Raw genomic sequence first — 21,682 nt, 5'->3', positions numbered from 1 at the left:
TTTTCCCCAGCAACTCTCGGTACATTGAGTCAAAGGCTTTTTCGAAATCTGGAATACCATAGTGTCGGAAGATTTTCCACAGCCCTTGGTGCATTGAATCAAAGGCTTTTTCGAAATCCACAAAGACAAGGTACATCTTTTACCTGCATTTGCTGTATTCCTTGATCAACATGCGCAGGACATATATAAGGTCTGAGCAAGAGCGAGATGGGCAGAAGCCATGTTGTTCGTCTCTCAAATGCTTATCCTCTCTGTCTGGAAGCGGCGGAGGATTATCTGTGAGAATACGTTCCCTGGGATAGAAAAGAAACTGATTTCCCTCCAGTTATCGCACTTCGACGCATCTCTTTTCTTAGAAAGCTTGATGAGTATGTTTTTTTCCGTTCTTGAGGGACTTTCTCTAATTTCCAGATGCATGCAAAGAATGCGATTCACACCGTAATGCAAATACAAGCACTTAAAGAGGTTTTGATCATTTCTGCTGATATTTGTCGCTTCCTAGTGCTCTACCGTTCATCATCTTGCCAGCGGCTTGAACTATTTCTTCGGTCGATGGCTCTTCTGTATTGATTTGAAGGTCCAGGAAAGAGGTTGTGGGGATGTCTGCTGTGTTCGGAGGACTAGGTCTGCTGAGGACTTTCTCAAATTGTACGGCCCAAACTTTAGAGATTTCATCGGAGGCTGTGACCATCTTGCCATTTTTGTTTTTAACTGGCCCATTTAGGTTACGTCCTTTCTCGATGATTTTATTGGTATTCTTGTAAACAACTCTGGAATCACTGCGTTTGGCTGCTTCTTCTGCCATAGCTACCTTCTTTTCTAGAGATTCCCGTTTATCTCCCCTTGCGTTCTTCTTCACTAGCTTGTCTTGATGTCGGTATAGATGATTTCTTAAGATTTTATCGCAGTCATCTCCTCCGTTTAGAAGACATTGTTTTAATTTCAGACCTTCTTCAATGAGGATCCATGTTTTATCGGATAACCACTCATCTTTGGTTCTTTTTACGTGTCCAAGCGTTTTTTTGCTGTCTGGTTATAGGCTTCTTTTTGGGTGTCCCAGAATGACTCCACACTGCCTTCATTGTTGAAATCTAGGGCCAACCTCTGAAACCTATTTGTAAGTGGGATACTAAAGTTGTGACAAACTGTTGCCTTTGAGAATTGTCAATAAAGTTTGTCAATAAAGTATTATCTATCTATCTATTGTAGAAAAATTTGAATCAAATCGACTTATTAAATTGAAAATTTTATGGAATTATATAAAAAAAACTTCCGATATAGAAGTTATGTAAAGAAAAGTGGGTGTTAATATAAATGAGTTAATAAATCCTAAATTGAGTAAAGCTTAAACTGAAAAAATATTTTACTATTGAAGTGTAACTGAAACCAAAAACGATCAGAAAAAAAAATAAACAATCATAGCAAACAAACATGCTATAGGTACTAATGTAAATGAACAAATAAATCTTAAAACGAGTGAAACTTAAGCTGGATATTCAAATCAAGCTTGAAACGAATAAAAAATAAACTTGAAATGAATATGCAAATCAAGCTTGAAACGAACAAAAATCACTACAAACAAGAGTTTGAGTTTTACCTCCTTCTCTCACTGTTCATTGATTTAGATTTTATGTGTGATTTATTACTGCCATCTAAAATGTTTAGTAAAAAGAAAAGGGAGCATTCTAGATTAACAGTGAATGATACGTATTTAAGCCTAAACTTAGATGATTACGGCGAAAAATTGAAATTAATTCTAGAAGAAAAAAAAAGTATCATATACTTTCAAATTTTATTTATTTCTCAGTACTTAAAAGATTTTTTCTGTATTTAAGTATATTTAAGTCATAAATAGGCAAATCCAAAGCTAATCCTTTTAAAAAATTTGAAGCCATTGGCCTTGCTTTTAATTTGGTTTTTGATTAAAGGAGTCTTAGAGTAAGTCATTCTTATAAAAAATATTTGTTCTAGCAATAAGTATGTTTTGAGTCCCTGAATAAGTGTACAATTTCATGGGCAATAATAGGCTTATTACTAGTAAGGTACTATAAAAACAATCTTCAGATTTTTAACAGCATAAAAACTCATGTTGAAGCTGAATCTGTGGTTTTCCTAATTAATTTCCTAGCTTAAAGCAGATCATAGTATTTAATGCACCTGTTGAACAGTAAATCATTACATGATTCCAGGGATGCATCTAAAGCAAAATTTTGGGGGAGGCCTAATATGACAAGGGTGCATAGAGGAAAATCTCAGAGAAGGGGCAGTGTCATGAAGGTACCAATAATTGACCAAATTGACAAATATATTTAAAAAAGATTAAAAAAAAGAAAATACAAGGATAGTGGGTGCCAGAAAAAATCTTGGGATCCACAACTACATGATTCCATTACTGAAATACAGAAATGTGAATGCATTGCTTGATGTCTTTTTGGTAAAGGTCTAGCATACCAGTGCTTCAGAAAGAGACATGTTAGACCAAAAAGAGAGGCAACTTAAATTGCTAATGTATTGGTCTTTTTTGTGGTTTTGATTGTATTTTTGGAAAATTCACCCCCAGTGCTTCCCCACATAATGGTCTCATCAAGTCCTTGGCCACATAAATACTAATATAATAGCTGTTGAAAACTGATTTCAAAATGGATGACAATAGGAAAATAAGGAGATATGATTAATTGATCCTTGCTGCATAGGCCTATTATAGCCCAAAGTAAGAGTGCTATCCTTGTTTTTTCAGTTTCATATATAGCCTTGCACTATGTGAGACCATGGGGATGAATGGTCAAAATGCAAACAAAACTGTATAACAGCACATCAAATCAGCAATCTAAAAATGTATTCTCCTTCTATTCTGAAGCAGATATCCTTCTGGATAGCCATCATTCTAGACTTTTACCTCTTTTCAATGCATTTCCTAATATAATAGTTGTTTTGCTTCCTATTTCCCCCCTGAGGGTCCCATCAGTTATAGTCAGAACCTATTTTACCAACAAGCTATAAACCCAGATTGGAACCTCATTTCATCAACTAAGTTTAGCTTGTTGTCTGTTAGAAATGCCCACATGCACAGTGGCATACACGGGCTAAAATTTCTGCTCTATTAGGTATCTGAACACAATATTTTTATAGGACAAGGAGAAAAATCTAATTCTTGCAAGATACTGAATGCATTTAATATGCATTTTGTGTTTAATGTACTATAACAAGGCTGAAGGTTGAATTCTAATTGAATAAATAAAATTGAAAAAGTAAAATTCATTTTATACTAAATGAATTGAATAAGAACAATTTGAATAGGCCTATTATAATATGTATTTTCATTTCAATGTTGTAATAACTGGAAAAGAGATTATTTGTAATATGTATATATTTATTTCCCATCAAAAGAAACAGATCATGTATAAGAAAATGAAAAACACACTACAAAAGAATACACAAACACAAGAAAAATAAAGAACAAATGAATATCTAACTACAAAAAACAATACCTATTGCCTCCAATTAATTGCCCAAGGATAAGTAACAATATTAGAGTTATATCTGGTGATCTGGGCTATTATTGCTTCACTAGGGTCAATAATCCCATACTGACTTGTCACAATATGGTTACTTGTCCATGGTGGAAGCTGTAAGAGGTACTTCACATATTTATAATATGTAGACCTCAATTCATTCTTATCTTCCTTTTGGAATACCCTTCAAAAGAAACTTAAATACAGATAATGGGGTAGTGCCATTGCATTATATAGATGGGCCAAAATCTGCCAATCAAACTGATGCTTATAAACTACAACATGGCTATATGCTAAAGAGATCCATTTCTGCAGATGACTCTGCAAAAGATGATGCATTTCAAGCATATCAACCAATAGGGACCCCCAAGTAAACTATGTGTTTGGCAAGCCAAACAGTAGCACCACCCAGCCTAACATCAACAGCAGACCCTTGCTTAGCATTAAACAACAACATATCTGATTTCTTTTCATTAAACTGAAGGCCTATTTTTCCATATTCTACTTGAAACTGGATAAAGTTCTCCTCTAAACCATGAATGAGGTGGCTCAGATTAAGTACAGCATCTGCATAGCTTATTAACAATAGACCAATCCCTCTCAGAATGTATGTCAGATTTTACTTAGATTGCAGTTTAATGATGCTGTTATTAAATGCAGAAGGTGATGTCAATGCACCCTGCCTTAAACCTTTTTTAACAGGAAGCACTGGGTTATTTGTCTGGTTTAGTGTTGTTGGTAGCTTAAGCCTAGCTTTTAAATTTCGATAAATATCATATAAAGGGTTTAACATACTTGGGTCAACACCTGCTAGGCCCATATCTAAAATAATCTGCTCATGAATTAGCAAATCAAAGGCCCTTCTGACATCATGCACAGAGAGAGCTATGCTCTCACCACTTTTCTCAGCATCTATCAAGGCCAAAACAAGAGCAGAAAGAGCATGGCCACAACCTAGACTAGGCTGAAAACCAAATTGATGGTCAGGAACTGTGCATTTCATCAACAATAAGTGCCTCAAATAACTTACAAAAAAACTGTAGCCACAGTTATAGGTTGGAATGACAAGCACTGGCTAAGAGGCTTTCCCTTTTTAGGCACAGGTGTTAATATTCCTATTGAAAAAGAATCAGGCACCCAGGTTAAAAATCATTTGATAAAGCAGGGCAGTCACCTGTTATCTGACACAAAAGTCCAAACTTTTTTATTTTATCAATTCACTTTGATAGTCTTGCAATACTTATGGCAAACAGTCTATCTGATCAATCTTCACGATAGTCTGTTGGGAGGTAAACATTCAGTATAACCATATCTTAGATTTTGACAGCAAGAAAGTCTAATGCCAAGTCAAGCATAGAAGTGGATAGATAGGATCTAACATAAGTCGCAAGGCTGTCAGATGGCCTGCCATGAGTGTGATAGTATTTGGCTGCGACTGTAAAAACATGATCATTAAAATGCAGATTAAGTAGTATGTTCATATTTTTAGGGCAGTTTTGTGACAACCTATGTCTTAGCTGCAAAAAGTGGCAAAATATTAATGGAAGTCAAAGCTGGCTAATGAGACAGGCTACTAAAAATTATACTGATTAGTCATGAATAACAAGAGAAAAAGCAATTATTTAAAAATTGACCATGATAATTGGTTTCAGTCATTATCTTGCAAGGTTTTCAAAAATATGGTTCATTTCTCAAAGTAATTTAGTCTAAATGACAAAGAAGTTCAAATTGGAAATTTTATTTAAGTTTTAAGCATAGTAATTGGAATTTGGAGCCAATAACAACTAGCCAGAGACACTTTTCACTACCACACTATGTTTGCCTTCCAATTCTAGTCAGTTCTTGTCTTCTGGCAAATAACTGTCTGGTAGTTTTTTGCTAGTCATGAATAATGAAAGTAAACTATCAAAAGCAAATCTGGCTTTGTTTCCCTGCTTGTGAAAAGGCCTTTTGCTTGCAAATTAATCAAGAAAGCCATTAAGTTTCAAGTGAGGAAGTTTTGCTATCTTGAAAAGCAGTTGTGTTAGGTGAATAAAGGTATCAGAAATGATTCCAGTGTCTCCATGATGTTTAAGGTCCTTTGAAGGATCTAGCTCCATCTGTTCCCCTTTCTTAAGACAGGGATTTTTGATAACTATGCACAATATTTGTTCTACAAAATGAAACCTTCAGAAATGGATCTATGGATCAAATAAGGCAGAAGGAAAGTAACTTTCAGGAATAGTACCACAAGGCAAAAATGCTTCTTAGGGTAGATTTTTAGTCGATAACCCATACTGCTACTATTACTATTAACAATATACTCCAGTACCAAGTGGCTACAGGCCAACACAGGTGCACATGCTCCTTCATCCCAATCCGATCAAGCTCTTTACACCTTCCCAGGAAGTTCCACTTTGCTTTACACCTTTTTTATCTCATCTTCTTGCTTCATTTGGGGACAACTTGCTTATTGTTTGGCCCTAGATGGATAGCTAAGAAGGATGATCTTTGGCAATCTGTCATTCTTCATCTGTAAAACATATCCTAGCTATTGCAACTTTTCTCTCATTGTAGCCCTAGAAACTGGGATAGAACCCCTTTTTTTTACACTGCATACAGTTGGAAATATGGTAAGTCAAACAGGTGCCCATCACAATCCATAAACAGTTTCTCTGGAAAACATCTAACAAATCCTTCTCTGTCTTCTATAGCACTCACGTTTCAAAACCATACTTGACCTTTATAATCACTGTAGCTTTCAATATTCTAATCTTGGTTTGCAGACTTATCTTCCTTTTCATTCAAACTTTTATCAACTGTGAAAAAAACACCTAGGCTATTCTACTTTTTATATCTTCACTGCATATACCATATCAAACAGTTCATGGTAATAAATTGTAAGTAAGGAGCAACCCAGCTCAATAGTAACTGAAACTCTAAAACATGTAGTTTTGATACCAATAGATACATCACAAGAATTGAATTTTTATGCTGATTTGAAATATATAAGTTTCATCAAGTTTAGCCTTACCCATCAAAAGTCATGAGCTTGTAAAATTTGCCTTATTTTCGAAAAAATTTGGGAGCACCCCTTAAAAGTAATAGAATCTTGGTGAAAATCACACCATAAAATTCAGCGTATCAGAGAACCCTACTATAGAGGTTTTGAACTTCTATCTGCAAAAATGTGAAATTCAATATTTTTGCCAGAAGAAAGATCATGGATGCGTGTTTTTGTTTTGTTTTTTTTCCCCCAGGGGTGGTTGTATCGACCACCCATTGATCCTATATTGTCGCGAGAGTGCTTATTTGAACGGAAATTAATAAAAGCTCTGGTGTCCTTTTTAAGTGACAAAAAAATTGAGGGCAGCAAGGCCCCTTCCCACACTCATTTTTTTCCAAAAGTCACCAGATCAAAATTTTGACATAGCTATTTTGTTCAGCATAGTCGAAAAATATAATAACTATGCCTTTGGGGACGACTTAATCCCCAACAGTCCTGGGGGAAGGGATGCAAGTTATGACCTTGTCCATTGTTTACATATAGTATTGGTTATTGGATTTTTATAGATTTCGCGGAATTTTACAGATGTTTTACAGAAAAGGGATTTTTTCTGGTGGGCATTGGGGGAGGGGTTTGGATGGAGGGGGTTACGTGAGAGGATCTTTCCATGGAGGAATTTTTCATGGGGAGAGAGAATTTTCCATGAAAGGGGTGCTGGTTCTCCCAGCATTATTTAAAAAACAATCAGACATTAAATTAAAAAACAAGTGTTTTTTTTCCTGACATTCATTTTGCTAACATCTTCATCTAGGATACTAAAATCATCCACAAAAAAAGGTAAAGGTAAAGGATACGGCATTAGACTTTACAGTCCGTACCGGCAGTGCTGATCTCCGTTTCTTGGCCCTTCAGCCAGGAAGTGCAATGGGGGGTTGGGGGCCTCTGGCTAAGCTTACAGAATCACGCCACTGACCCCCGTCCCAAACTGAAGAATTGGGTACACCGGGATTCGAACCCGCGTCCTCTCAGACAAGGGATCCCGAATCCAGCACACCAACCCATTCGGCCAGGATGGCTCAAAATCATCCATAATCTAAGTCTAGGTGAGTTTTACCTTCCCATTAGATTCCAAGCTCTCCTAAAGCCTTTGCTTTGTTCCTTAGAACAAAGTCTATTAAAATGACCTGTATTAATGGGGATAGAATGTATCCCTTCTTAACTTTTGATTAAATACACATCCAGTTGCTAACCTCATTTTCCACCTGAGCTGCAGTAATGTTGTTCTTATACAAATTGCTAATCACTTTATATACCTTACAAGGATAGGACCTTCTCTTAAATTATTTTATCAGCTGGATCAAATAGTTGTTCCTAATCTTTAAAACCGAGGACTAAAGGGGTCTGATGACCCAGGTGCTTCTCAATTATGATTCTAAGAGTGAAAATTTATTCAAACCATCCCCTTCCTTCCTAAAACCACGCTGTTCTTCCATTAAAACTGTTTTTTTCCTTGCAGACTGGCTTAAGGAACAAAACTATGCTCTGGGAAGGATTTTTCAAACAAAAAAATATAATATATTCTAAAAACACCGAATGTCAGAAACATTGGTGACTTTTTTAAAACTTTAAAATGAGTCTCTACTTAACCAGTTCCACATAATTTTTGCCAAAGGCAAAAAAAGAACTAAGGTGGGTCCTCCTCTTACTGTAGCCTATTCTGTATCAGTTCTAGAAAACAAAATTTGTAGGTATAACAGACAAGACCATTCCAGCTTCCACAGTTTATAGTACTGATTCAGCATGATGGATCATTTTCACACGTCCAATATGGTTTAACTAGAAAATTTGCACTAACTGAGACAAAGAGCTAAAAACTAGATGTCCTAAAATTCTAGACAGCTGACTTTTTGCTGTCTTGCAAATAAGTTAAGCTATATGAATGAAATTTTCAAGAGTAAATTTACAGCCAAAATTAGGACACAGGACACAGTTTCTACCCCCATCACACCAACTTTTCATATTTATTCTAGGCTTATAAAACCTTTCAAAATGGGATCTGAAGTTTTTCAGAGTCTAGAACATGGATTTTAACCCTCTTACTTCTACTTCTTCCCTACTTGCAGTATTTAAAAGACCATGAAATGGGTTAGAATCCAACTCAGTCTATGGGAGCAATGCTGCAAAGGTTAACATTCTGGGTAAAAAGAGGTTCCAGGTAATATAAACTGTAGAGGGTGTGCAATTGAAAAAAGTATGTTGCCAAGCATTTTGACAGTCTACCTTCAATATGAGATTCTGGTCCAATTTGTTTAGTTTCCTCTACTGATACTGTTTAGTGGTGTGCTAGTTTTTTTTTGTAATCTCTCCAAGATTTTTAGCAGGGTTCTCTATTTGATTTCTTTGCAACAGCGTATAAAATTTCAAGATTTTTCTCATTGCTAAAGAAATTAGAGTTTATCCTTTGCTACTTCACAAAACAATTTGTGAAGTTGCTGATGGTGTCTTGGGGAAGAAAGCTAGGACTGCAGCTTGGAATATTAGTGAAAAGCTTTATATTTAATTGAGAGAAGGGGCTTGTACAAGAATTATCTGTGTGACAGATCATATGAAAACAAAAGGAATGTAAAGAAAGCGGAGGAAGCTTTAAAGTATGAATTATGGAGACGTGAATGGAGACAATGGATAAAAATGCCAAAGATCTAGAAGATGCCGTTAGACGGCATAATAGTAAAATATTTTACTGGCATGATAATAAATTGTGAGGGAGTAGATGACTGGACTTCTCCCAGTTAAAGATAGGAACAGGTCACAATTAGTGATAAGGAAAGAGTTAAAGAGAGATGGGCAGAACATTTTGAGAATGTGCTAAACCGAGATAGAGTTTCAGGAAAAGATATTGAGGAAAATAAGAAAGTTTGTGATAACTTGGATGTGAAGGAAGATTTGTTTTGTGAGGAAGAATTAGTGGCAGTACTAAAAGGATTAGAAAATAATAAGGTTCCAGGTGCTGATAGTGTGGCAAATGAGTTCCTTAAATATAGCTGTTCTGAGGTTAGACATAAGTTACTGAAGATTATGAATATGATTTTTGAAAGAGGGGAAGTACTTAATGATTTTAGGAAAACCTCAGTTAAACTACTGTATAGCCTAAGAAAGGTGATAAGAGTGAGTATAGTAATTATCAAGGCATTAGTCTGGTCTTTGTAGGTAGCAAACTACTTAGTAATATGGTAATTTTCAAACTGAGAGATGCTGTAAACAAAGTTTTAAGAGAAGAAGAGTGCGGCTTTAGAAAAGGTAATGGACGTTTCGACCAAATTTACTCTTATTCACTCTTAATCATTGAGCTTAATCATTGTGAAGGGCCTGAGTTATCAAGCATCTTCGGTCATCAGTTTTATGAATTATGAGCAAGCTTTCGACTCTGTTTATAGAAGAGCTTTAACAAAGGTTTTATCCTTGTATGGTATACCAGACAAATACATTAAATATTAGTGCTATATACAAGAATAACATTGCCGCGGTCAAGGTAGAAAATGAGGTCAGCAGCTGGTTTCGTATTAAACCAGGGGTTAAGCAGGGCTGTGTTTTACCATCCTTTATATGGATCATTTTGACGGATTTCTCTTAAGAAGCACAGGAAAAGCAATGGGAGACCACGCAATCAGATGGGGAGGGAGAACTCTCCTGGACTTAATTTATGCTGACGATTTAAGCATCCTAGATGAAAGAATGAGCAAAATGAATGAACTTTTAGAGGTTTTATGATTTCAGGGTGCTTTGACTTTGACTTTATTGAATGACTTTATTTGAATTGACTTTATTGACACACAAATAAAACATAACTTCAGGGACTGACGCTAGAATAGGTTTGAAAACAAATGTTAAGAGGACTAAGTCACTAAGGCTAGGAATAAGTGAAGATGAACAGGTGACATTAGGTAACGAAAAGATTGATCAGGTTGGGAGCTTCACTTACCTTGGTAGTATTATTAGTAAAGATGGTGGGAACAGTGAAAATGTTAAAAGTAGAATATCTAAGACTCAGGGTGTTTTTTTCACAGCTTAAAAAAAGTTTGGAAGAATAGGAAGATAAGTGCGCAAACCAAGATTAGATTATTTGAAGCTACAGTGATGATAATTGTCAAATATGGCTCTGAAGCATAGGCGCTCCGAAAAGCAGATGAAGATTTGCTATATGTTTTCCAGAGAAATTGCCTACGGATTGTTCTGGGTACCCGGCTGACTGACTGTATTTCAAACAGTTGGCTGTATGAAAAGTATAGTTCTACCGCACTTTCTAGGACTATAATGAGAGAAAGTTTGAGATGGCTAGGGCACGCTCTGCGGATGAAGTCTGATAGATTGCCAAAGATTGTCCTTTTCGGCGAACCGTTTGGGGCTAAACGGAATGCAGGTCGTCCGCGGTTGGGGTAGGAGGATTTCATAAAGAAAGATTTGAGGGAAATGGGAACTTCTTGGGAGGGTGTAAAGAGGGAGGCCTTGATTAGATTGGGATGGAGAGGAGCGTGCGTAGCTCTGTTGGCCTCAGGTGGCTTGGTGCTGCGGTGAGTTGTTGGTAGTAGTAGTAGTAGCTTTGCTTACTGATCATCTGTTTGATTTTCATGCTTCCGACACTTGTACGTTATTGTTTGAACGTGAACCATGGAATACATTCATTTTGGGTAATTTTTTTAATCGTTGAATTTATGGTAGTGGAATGCATAGTGAGTAAAGATAAGTAAGTCAAAATAAGGAAGGAAATAAGTAGTCCCATTTGATGTTAAAAAGTGGCATAAGGTTGGTTTCATGATAGTTTAAAGTTTGATTTGTATGCCCGAATTGTCTTTTGTCCTTACAATTGTTAAAACATCTTTTACTCGTTGTACCTAAGTCATGGCAAATAAAACGTTTGTGGGTCTAATTTGGCCTTTCCTTGAGTTTTGCATGTGCTTAGCTTACACCCCTGGGTACAGGAGAGATAAGAGGAGAGGAACCCTTTATTCCCCCAAGGATGATAGACAGGACATTCTCACAAGAAAAAATTGTGGCCTAAAAGTGCGCTATCACTTTTCAACATCTGTTCCCCCCTCCCTTGAGGGTCGGAACAGTGTGTATTGATATAGACCTCTGTGTAAACATGACAGATAAGTTTCTGAATCAGGGAAGAGATAATTGAGTAAGTATACAAGTCAAATACCCTTGGGTCTATGCCTTCCTTAATTTAAAATTACAATTTGCAGTCCTGAATATATTATAGACGAAGGAAGGCATAGTTCTAATGTTTAAATTCGTCATTAATACAACATTCTCTAGTTGGCCTTATTTTCATACACCTTTTTACAAAAGCTTTTCTATAAATATACCTGGATATAGTGATTCTTCCTTTCATTAGATCAATCTAAGGACCTCCTTGGGAAATTTTGTTTTGTTTTTGTTATAAGAATCAGAAGCTTTGCAAATCGAAAAAAAAACTATAATTAGGCCTTAAGTTTCTGAAAATAAGACTGCAATATGTTTCTTTTTCCTTGAGGTTATCAGTTTCAATCCACAAGGTGAGATAAGATACCCCCCCCCTCCCGCCACAGATTACTCTAATGGGTTGCATGAAAGTAAGCAACGTGTCATTTTAAATTTTGAATTGATGTTTTGTTTTAGATGTCTACACCAGTTCCTGTTCATAAGGGGAGGTACAAAAATTCAAATCTAGATTCAGCCGAGCTGAGACGGCGCCGAGAAGAAGAAGGAGTTCAGCTGAGGAAGCAGAAGCGTGAGCAACAACTTTCCAAAAGAAGAAACGTCACTTCAGAAGAATCTCTCCTTTCTAATGTAAGACATTTTCTGCCTTGTCTTTGCCAAGTCATGCTCAAACATAAATAATGCGACTCCCAAGTCGTGGTTGCAGCAACATCTGCAACCAAGTAAAGAGCGAACCGCCACCTATTGTAACCAAAAATAATTTTTATGTGAATTTTCGAATGTAAAAGAATTGCGTAATGCAAAAGAATTGCGTAATGTAAAAGAATTGTTCTTTGATACTGATTTAGGAATAGTAACTGTAATCAATGCTAAAGTTAACAGTAAAAATTAATGACAAAAACAAAAGTTATGAGAATTTCGAATAAGAGCTTGAAAACCTTCAATAACCGTGGTGATTTAAAAAAAAAGTATACCATTGGAATTACCATGGCTGAAGAACCTCAACTAGAGGTTTTCAGCCATCTAACTTAAAAATTTAAGAAAATGACAGATCAGCTTGGGTAGTACTGTGTCCTCCCCCTCCCTCCGTCGACAGCAGGGCAGTGGAATCTCGTGGAGGTAGAGAGCTGTTTAAGGGCTCATTTGAAAACCTATCCTCTTATCTACGTTGTTCGTCTAATTTTTCTCGATAAAATCGAATTAAAATAAAATTTGCCAAAAAACGGCTTTATTTTGGTGTTATTTCCATATTAACCTTTGAGAATTGTGGTTGATCGAAGTGAAAAGTGAACCGTTGGAATCACCCCATGATAAAAACCCTCATTCAAAGGTTTTCAAGCAAATATATCGGTCATACGAGCAATAGCTGTCCTCAGAAAAAGACGAAAAAAAGGAATTCCAAACCTAACTCACGACTTAATTAATCACGACTTCTTGATAATTAACAATCAAAAGCACAAGTAAGAGCCAAAATCAAAAGAGCCTCAGCCTCATCACTTGCAGCCAAGGCTCAACGTCCTAATTTCCTAGAATAATTTTTGTGAGCCAATGAAGTTCTTTTAATTTTAACTTTTATTTTGGGCTTCCAGTTTGCCTTTTATTGAGGAATTTTGATTTTGTGTTATATTTTTTATTGGAATTTTTTTAACTTTCGCAGAGGACGGTTATTGGTAATGCAACCGGAATGTTTGCTTAGGTTTTATGTCGTGTCTTAGCAATAAATTCCTATATGAATCGAGGGGATAAGTAGAGCTTTTTATAAGTTGTTCATCCAGAATACCTATATCATGAATATTTATCAGAAATTTTCGTTTGTGCCATACGAAACAGTCAAACAGTTCGTGGTAACGAACTGTAAGTAAGGAGCAACTCGGTCCAACATTGATTGAAACTCTATAAAACAGATTTTTATGACAGTAGATACATCAAAAGAATCTACTTTTTATGCTGATTTTAAATATATAAAAATAATCAAGTTTAATGATACCCGTCGAAAGCTACCAGCCTGAGAAAATTTGCCTGATTTAAAAAAAGGGAAAACATCCTAAATTGAAAATCTCACAATCAGATTTAGCGTATCAGGTAATGCTACTATAGAGATTTCAAACTTCTATCTATAAAATGTGGAACTTACAATTTTTTTGCCAGAAGAAAGGTTCACAAATGCCGGTTTGTTTGTTTTTTTTCCAGAGGTAATCGTATGGAAGCAATGGTTCTAAAAGATTGGGAAAGGGCTCATTTGAACGATAATTAAAAGTTCTTGTACCCTTTTTAAGTGACCAAAAAGACTGAAGGGAAACAAGGCCCCCTCACTCACTTCTTTTTTCCCCAAAGTCATCCGAACAAAATTTTGAGGTAGCAATTTGATTCGGCATAGTTGAAAAGTTCAATAACTAAGCATTTGGGGACTAAGCATTTGGGGATTAAATGACCCTCCATAGTCCTTTGGGACAGGGCTGTAAGCCATACAATTTCACTATTGTTCACATGTAATATTTGTTATGGGAACTATACAAAATTTTTGTGGGGTAAGTTTCTGCGGGGAGGGGGGAAATTTCCGTGGAGAGGAAAGTTTTTGTTGGGAATTTTCGGGGGAGATTTTATATATTGGAGGATGAGGGAATGGAATTTCCTGGCATTATTTGGAAACGGTCAGAAATCAAATGCAAAAAAAAAACAGGTTTTTACAACCGAAAATAAGGAGCAACATTAAAACTTAAACTGAACAGAAATTATTTTGTATATGAGGGGGACTCACCTTTCACCACCCGTCGTTCTTTACCATAAAGTTTGACTTTTTGTCACAATTTTTTTAGATAGACTGCCCCCAAAAAAGGGCCGTATAATTTGAATGAGGAATATTGTTAAAACACTTTAAAACTTTAGCGTAAAGGGTGAGGGTTGAGGAACTGGGAGACCTCCTCATATACGGAATAGTTACTATTCCTTTTAAGTATTATTGCTGCTCCTTACTTTCTGTTGAAAAAACTTGTTTCTTTTACTTGCCTCCCAGGGCAAGCAAGATCCTGAAGCTAAATTTAAACCTTGTTTAAGAGGATTTTCAATTTCTTATTTTAACAAAAACATAAACTACCAATAACCTTGTTCCAGAGACAGCCTACGTATTTAATGTCGTATACTATTTCGTTTGCGTATATTTGATAGAGTATCTCATTATCATGTAATATCTTACTAGCTATCCCTGTCTGCCACAAATATTGCTATCCATAGGAAACATAGTGAATTCGGGGTATGTAACGGATGACCATTTTTCTTTTAACAAAGTAAAGGCTTTGAATCGTAATTCGTTCTGTGCGCAAAATGAGTGTTTATTGCGCAGGGGGTATTAAGGATTAGAGTTGTTTTTGGTGGTTCAACATCTAAGGAATGCTTCATAACTGTTGGATGTCCTCAAGGGGATAAGCTTGATCCGATCCTTCGTATTCGCTAAACGTTTGGTGACAGCCATGTGAGTAAACCTGGTTCTTTTGCCCACCGTATCTCAGCACATTCTGAAATTCCCCTGAATTGCGATCCTAGTGAAGTCTACTCAGAGGTAATTCGCTGATCTAGTTAGTATAGGTAATTATGCTAATTGTATGGTCAGTTATATAAATAATTCTTGATGGATTTTAACTTTCTACTATGACCTTGCCAAATCCCGTCAGTTGCCAAAAGAGTGGTAACGCTGATTTCTTTTCAACAAGAGACCCAGGAAAAAGGGAAAGTCTTCAGTAGTTTTATAGTCAAGCCAATAAATTTGATTTCTTTTGAACAATAGATCCAAGAAAAGTGGAAAGTCTTCAATAATTTGATAGTCAAACCAATAAAGTTGCCAAGGCTATAGTACAGACTTGCAATCTTGAGGAGCGGTTTACTCCCCTTCCCAAAGGCATTCGATATATCATCGACGTTGAGCTCTTCTGCACAGAATTCTATGGGCCAAAAATGAACGATACTCCGAAATCCTTGACCATTATGCTACTTACGTGACCCAAAAGCATCCATCTACCACTATTTTGTTCGACGGCTACGATGGCGGAGCTATCATAAAGAATATGGCCCATTCGAAGAGAATTCGTATAATCGGCCATGAGATCTCCTTCACAGCAAATATGCAGCTGAAGGTAAAAAAGGATGAGTTTTTGTCCTGCAAAAAAAACGAGGCCAGGTTTATCTGTGCTTAGGCTGTCTATCTTCGATCAAAGGGCTTCGTCGTAGTCCAGGCACCAGGTGATGCAGATGTCCCAATTGTGCAAGCTGCTGTTGATTCTTCCCGGTATTTTGACATTGACGTTATTGGAGATGATACTGATCTTTTGGTTCTATTGTGTTATCATTGTGACCTATCAAGCAAGAAACTATTCTTTTTACCTAAGCCAAAGTCGAACAAAGCTCCCCGAATATGGGATATTCACAAATTGAAAGAGAAGCTGGGCCTAGAGACGCGCCATCTGATTCTTTTTGCTCAGACCGTCTTAGGCTGTGACTCAACTTCACGGATCCACGGTGTGGTAAAAGGCCTTGCTCTGAAGAAGCTAATGGCACCTGCCGATTTTCGTACATCATCTGCAGTTTTGATGCTGAAGCCAGTTTCGAAGGAGGAAGTAAGGGTTGCTGGAGAAGACACTCTGCTCATGATACATGGCTCATCAAAAGGGGGAAATCTGAATGAACTCCGTAGGGAAATTTTTAAAAAGAAGGCGACTACTGCTAGCAAGTTCGTCCACCCAGATCAGTTACTACCAACTTCTAATGAGGGGAATGGGGTTGGAAAAATAAAGATGACTTCTTGAATCCATTGACTACTGACGTCCTACCAGCCCCTCGTCTGCTTCTGGAAATCGAGAAGTGCTCCTGTCAACTGGAATGTAGCTCAACGAGATGTAGCTTGCACTGCATCGTGTAAAACGTGCAAATGGACAGCATGTTCTAACTATCCAAGGATCGAAAGCTATCTGAATCAAAAGAATCAGTTGTGAACACCAGACGGAGTTTGATTCTGTCTTTCAAATGTTCATGAAGTTGATTCGATAATTTTACCAGTTGTGAAGACTAGTCAATGTGTTAATAATAGTTATTCTAAGAGGGATTTTAAATGTCGGTCGCTGAAAATTAGTTTCATAGATGATTTCCCTTTTCTAATAATTTTTATGTTTTAATAAACATCTTGCAATCACTTTTTTTTAGGACGACCCATCAGGTGATAGAGCCAGCGACGATCACATTCAGGCTAACAAATTATTAGATCTTAAAACCAATAATTTAGTCTGGTAAAAAAAGGGGGTCATGACAACGAGAAGCGTATAAATCTCAATCAAAATTATGAAACTATTTTAGATACCGTATACCAAATTTGACTTCATTTTCGCACTCTTTTTACATTGGAATAATAATTCAGTTCAAGAAAAACGAACAATCACCGGAACTTAATTTTTTTGTTAGGAAAGTGAGAAAACTGACACGATACGCAAAAATAAAACTAGTTTTGCGTCGACCTCGAATGTGGAGCTTTAGATATGTTGTTCAGCGTTTTTCTCTACAGCTTGGTGTAAAATTCATTTCTGTTGCAATTAGTTTGGGGTCAAACTCTAGTTTTCCTGTAATAAAAAGTTCATAATTTGTTTTAAAAGCTTGGAGGGGTGAAATGAAATACCATATTCTGAAGTGTTTTTGTTTTATTATCACTATGTTTATTTGATGTGATTCGTTTTGTTTTAGGAAAGCTTAAGTCTAGAAACAACTAAAAATATCACACCTGATATGTTGGAAGGTTTGATGTCACAAGACCCTGCTCTTCAGTTAGTAGCTACGCAAAAGTTCCGAAAAATTCTGTCTAAGGAGCCATCACCACCGATTAATGAAGTTATTAGCCTGGGCGTTGTTCCAAGGTTTGTCGAATTCCTGAGCTGTGGAAGCAACTATACGTTAATGGTACTGTTATATTATAACATTTCTTTTTTTGACGTCCTTATAATTTGTTGTTTTGAACCATAACAAATTTATTCAATTTTGAAGCTTAAAACCAGTATGTCAGTGTAATTTTGGCTTCAATAATAATAATAATAATTTATTTTTAACCCAATAAAATGCAAGACAAGTGTAGTAAATAAAAGATAATAAAAGAAAAATATCACCACCACACGAGATATAAAACATGTACGACACAACCCAACTAACGAAAGAACCTCTAAATGATGACATAACTATAAAACGAAAACAGGTGAAAAGTAACGAATAAATAAGGTGCCCAGAGAAAAAACATAATCCTTTTCCAATTTTGATTCTAACTTCCGCAAAGAAGTAATAGCCTAATGTCAGAATCCCTGAAACACTGAATTAATTTCTTGTTCCCGTAAGACCGGGGTAAATAAAGCAGAAACTTACAGTAGCGGAAATATAATATACGCAATTCAACCAGATCCTTTTTTTTAGGATAGGTGAAATACTAGACAGGAAAAGTATTGAATGGTCACAAAAGCTACTATGTAGCAATGCAAGCGCTTTTCTAGAATAATGACCACGATTAGCCACTATTTTGCCATAGCCCACTTTAAGTTTTTTCTTTAACATCTCTTACAATATTGGTCCTAAAAGTTAATAGATTCGAACAAATATGGATGCCTAACCACCACAATTCAGAGACACAACGGATGGAAAGGTTAGAGCACAGAAGAAAAATGGACATAGACTTTGCATTGAAGACTCTCACACTTATCAGTATTCAATGACCAACACTTAGGAAATGTTTTGAAAATGATGACACGGAATTTGAGAGGCTATAGCTAGAACAGCATAAAAGAAGTATGTCATCCGCATATGCAATATAAAAGATATCTACCAAATCACAAAAAAGAGAGCGTGTAATTTTGGATTCCACACTGTAGATACAAATACTGAAAAGATACGGTGAAAAAACACCACCTTGGAATATTCCCGTAAAATTAGAGTGAAACTTTAACGAACATGGGAATCGCTATACCAAAACTGAAGAACCCTAACGACAGAAACGTTAACTCCAGAGACATAACTTGAGCATCAGAAACACTGTCAAAAGCTTTAGACAGGTCCAGGGCAAGAAAATGGACCTCAGAGCCACTGGCTTGAGAATTTAAAAGAACAGAAATTAAAACACAGTGGGAATGCTGGCAACCAATACGCCGCCTGAATCCAAACTGATTGTGACTGTTATCCATAATTTCTGTTACAAAAGGAAACAAAACACTGCCTTGATATATATGAAATAGTATAGCATAATTGAAGTAAATAGTATAAGTGAATACATTAGCTTATGAGTAACTACTGTGAAAGGAACAAACCGAAACATCAACATAGCTAAAGATCAACACATTAATATGTTCACTCAGCCAAAGTTCTGGGGAAGTCTCAGAGGTTTTTTTTTTTTTTTTGTATAGAAAGGGAAAGAGGGTGTCTGAAATATTCAAAAGGGAATTAATAGAGTGTCGTATTCAAAATTTTCCTGTGGAGGGGTGTTTGTGTGTGTGTGTGTGTGGGGGGGTGTATCCATTTGGCTAAGGCTATGCATTAGGTATAGACCTAACCATCAGAGACAAAATTATAATTGGTTTGGTGTGATTGTGTAACTTAAACAATAATTTCCTATATCCATCAATTTTCTTAGTTTTTAAACTTTTGGCTTTTAAACTCAACCCCCCCCCCACCCCTCTCCTCTCTATTCTTTAAATGTTCTTGATACTCCCTTGATGTGTTTATAGACAGACCCGAACCTTGGAAGGAGGTGGGGGGACTGTACATACATATATCTATGAGGAGGGGTCAGAAACCTAGCAAAATACACTTTGAGGCCTAGGCTTTTCAAGGAGATTTTTATGCACAATTTCGGAGGGCCTTTACTGAACATGAGCGAAGAGTGAGTTATTTGTTTGAGCCATAGCCTCCCTTATGTTTAAGAAAATGCTATTTTGTTAAGTAAATAAAATAGGCCTACACTTTAATGAGCTTTTATAACCGAAGTGTATTTATATGAAAGCGAAACTCTACCGTAAAGAGGGGGGGATGAGTAAGTGTTAAGCCCTGTGTATTTAGAATAAATCTAGATCGGATATTAAAAATTAAAGAGAAATTAAACAAAAAATAATTTTTTCCTATGTAAGTCAAACCTAAAACGAAGATAAATTATCCTATATATAAAAGCGACTGCCACTCAGTCAGTCCTACCGCTTTATGCTACAGTTTTACTTAATTTTTTCTCCGTGCTCGAAGGATAAATGATCTAACACAAGAGCAATGTCAAAATTTATTCAAGTTTTTTTTTTTTTATCTCAAAGATTGGAGAAAGAAAGGACTTATGTGTTCGTATTTGCTTTCAATAATGTATTACTCAGTTCAATTTATTTGAGAGCCAATCAGAAAATAAATCCATGCAATCAACAACTGGTAATATTTGTTGCACTTAAAATTCTTTCTGGAAAACACTAGTCAATTTTAAGTGTAAAGAGTGGGGGCTGATGGGGCAGGAGTCCTTCTAAAATAATTTATGTTTTGTCTTAAGTTTTACTCACGCTGATTATTTTCTTTTGTAAAAAAATGGCTTTGTTATTTATAGTCTCAAATAATTTAACCTGGCTATCCCTAAGATAACAGGATCTATTAAATCCATACACATAGGAATTAAAATAATATAATTTTTTGCATTCTTTTTTAGGCTTCATGGCTTGTAAGCAGGAGCGTATGTTCTATGAAGAAAACAAAATACGCACTATAGACTAAACCCATTATGCTATTGCATTACTAACATATTGTATGATATTAAACTAGGGCAAATTTGAGTGGTAATTTTGTTAGAATTCTTTCAAGAAACCTTCATATTAAAAGACAGCGGCTCCTGAGGTAATCTATGTAAGAAGTTTTTCCTCTTTTCATTGCTATTTGTCGTAAGGCCGCAATGGAGGAACTGATGTTACAGTTTTTGCAAAGCTTAGGCTATAGGGGTTGGAGTTGTCATTAATACTTTGCTGACTTCCTAGTCCTGCGTTTACTCGAAAGTCAGTCGTCAAAAGCCGAAACTTGTTTCCTCAAAAATTTCTTCCAATAAATATTTTAAAATGTTTTTCTGATTGAACCATTTGCTGGAGTATATTCTCTCTTGTTGAATTTACATTAAAGGTATAATGAAAAAGTTAATCTGAAGGGCTGAGTCTTTGAATTAACTGTTTTATAGACTCGTGGATAGCATCAAATGCAAAACCGTTTAAATTACTATAACTTGATGGTAAGAAATCGGTAGAACATTATGAATAGAACGAAGAATAGAGTAAGTAATGTGCTTTTGACGAAGTTTGTTAAAGAATATCAGAGACACACCACAAAATACACTGTGTAAATCACCTGACTTTTTACGAGTGTTTTTTTTTTTTTTGCATGGTACATTTAATATGTTTTTGAATTCGAAGCCAATATGTTAGTGAAAATCGGTTGCACATAGTCGCTTAGAGTAAAAAAGATACTTCTAGAGCCTTAACGTGCCTTTCAATCTATCCAACACCGCTTTCTTTTTTTCAAACTAAAACTGCAGGAATGTGCGTGTTGTAACTTACCGTTGAATGGTCAAGTTGCTCACAGAGAAGAATTCAAAGAGGTCGTTTGAAATTTTCTTTTCTAGGCGGGGGATCCAAGTACTCTGGAAGAACTTTTTAGGCGATAATTAATATAACAAGTTTTCCGGGGGGGGGGGGTATCCACTTTGCCCCTCTGAAGGTCAGGATTGTTAATACATCCCATGCAATTAATTATATTTTCTTACAATTCTCCTACTTTAGCTTTTTTATACTTCCCCCATCCCAATAGATCTTTTGTGTACGTGTCAGAAGGTTCCTTTGGATCTATTTTAGGAAACAAGGAAATTGAGCCCTCCAGATCCTAAATGTTAAAAGGGTTTTAAGTCGGATAATATTGTCCAGTATACCTTAGGACTCTAAAGCTAAAATACGCAGTGTACATTTGT

At 36.1% G+C, this 21,682-nt stretch overlaps 2 protein-coding genes across 2 annotated transcripts in view; one reads left to right on the top strand and one right to left on the bottom strand.

The window, feature by feature from the left end:
* Positions 1-1,798: 1,798 nt before the first annotated feature.
* The window catches only part of LOC136040177 (importin subunit alpha-7-like), a 41,343-nt gene continuing 21,459 nt past the window's right edge, over positions 1,799-21,682 (top strand). Inside the window, exons 1-3 of the mRNA XM_065724328.1 lie at positions 1,799-1,938; positions 12,157-12,327; positions 17,419-17,631. Of these exons, the coding sequence (XP_065580400.1) occupies positions 12,157-12,327; positions 17,419-17,631 (384 nt within the window). The 5' untranslated portion in view covers positions 1,799-1,938. The remainder of the gene's footprint in view (positions 1,939-12,156; positions 12,328-17,418; positions 17,632-21,682) is intronic.
* On the bottom strand, positions 4,132-4,515 carry LOC136034738 (uncharacterized). The gene has a single exon (XM_065716113.1). It carries the CDS (start codon positions 4,513-4,515, stop codon positions 4,132-4,134), a length of 384 nt encoding a protein of 127 aa, XP_065572185.1.

This window comes from Artemia franciscana, chromosome 2, assembly GCF_032884065.1.
Source record: "Artemia franciscana chromosome 2, ASM3288406v1, whole genome shotgun sequence".
NCBI classification, from domain to species: domain Eukaryota; kingdom Metazoa; phylum Arthropoda; class Branchiopoda; order Anostraca; family Artemiidae; genus Artemia; species Artemia franciscana.
The sequence above is the reverse complement of the archived record's forward strand: the minus strand, read 5'-3'. Positions and strand labels throughout refer to the sequence as shown.

Coding starts and splice junctions, on each gene's coding strand:
- LOC136034738 (XM_065716113.1), bottom strand. CDS start 4,515: ATGAAATGCACAGTTCCTGACCATCAATTTGGTTTTCAGCCTAGTCTA.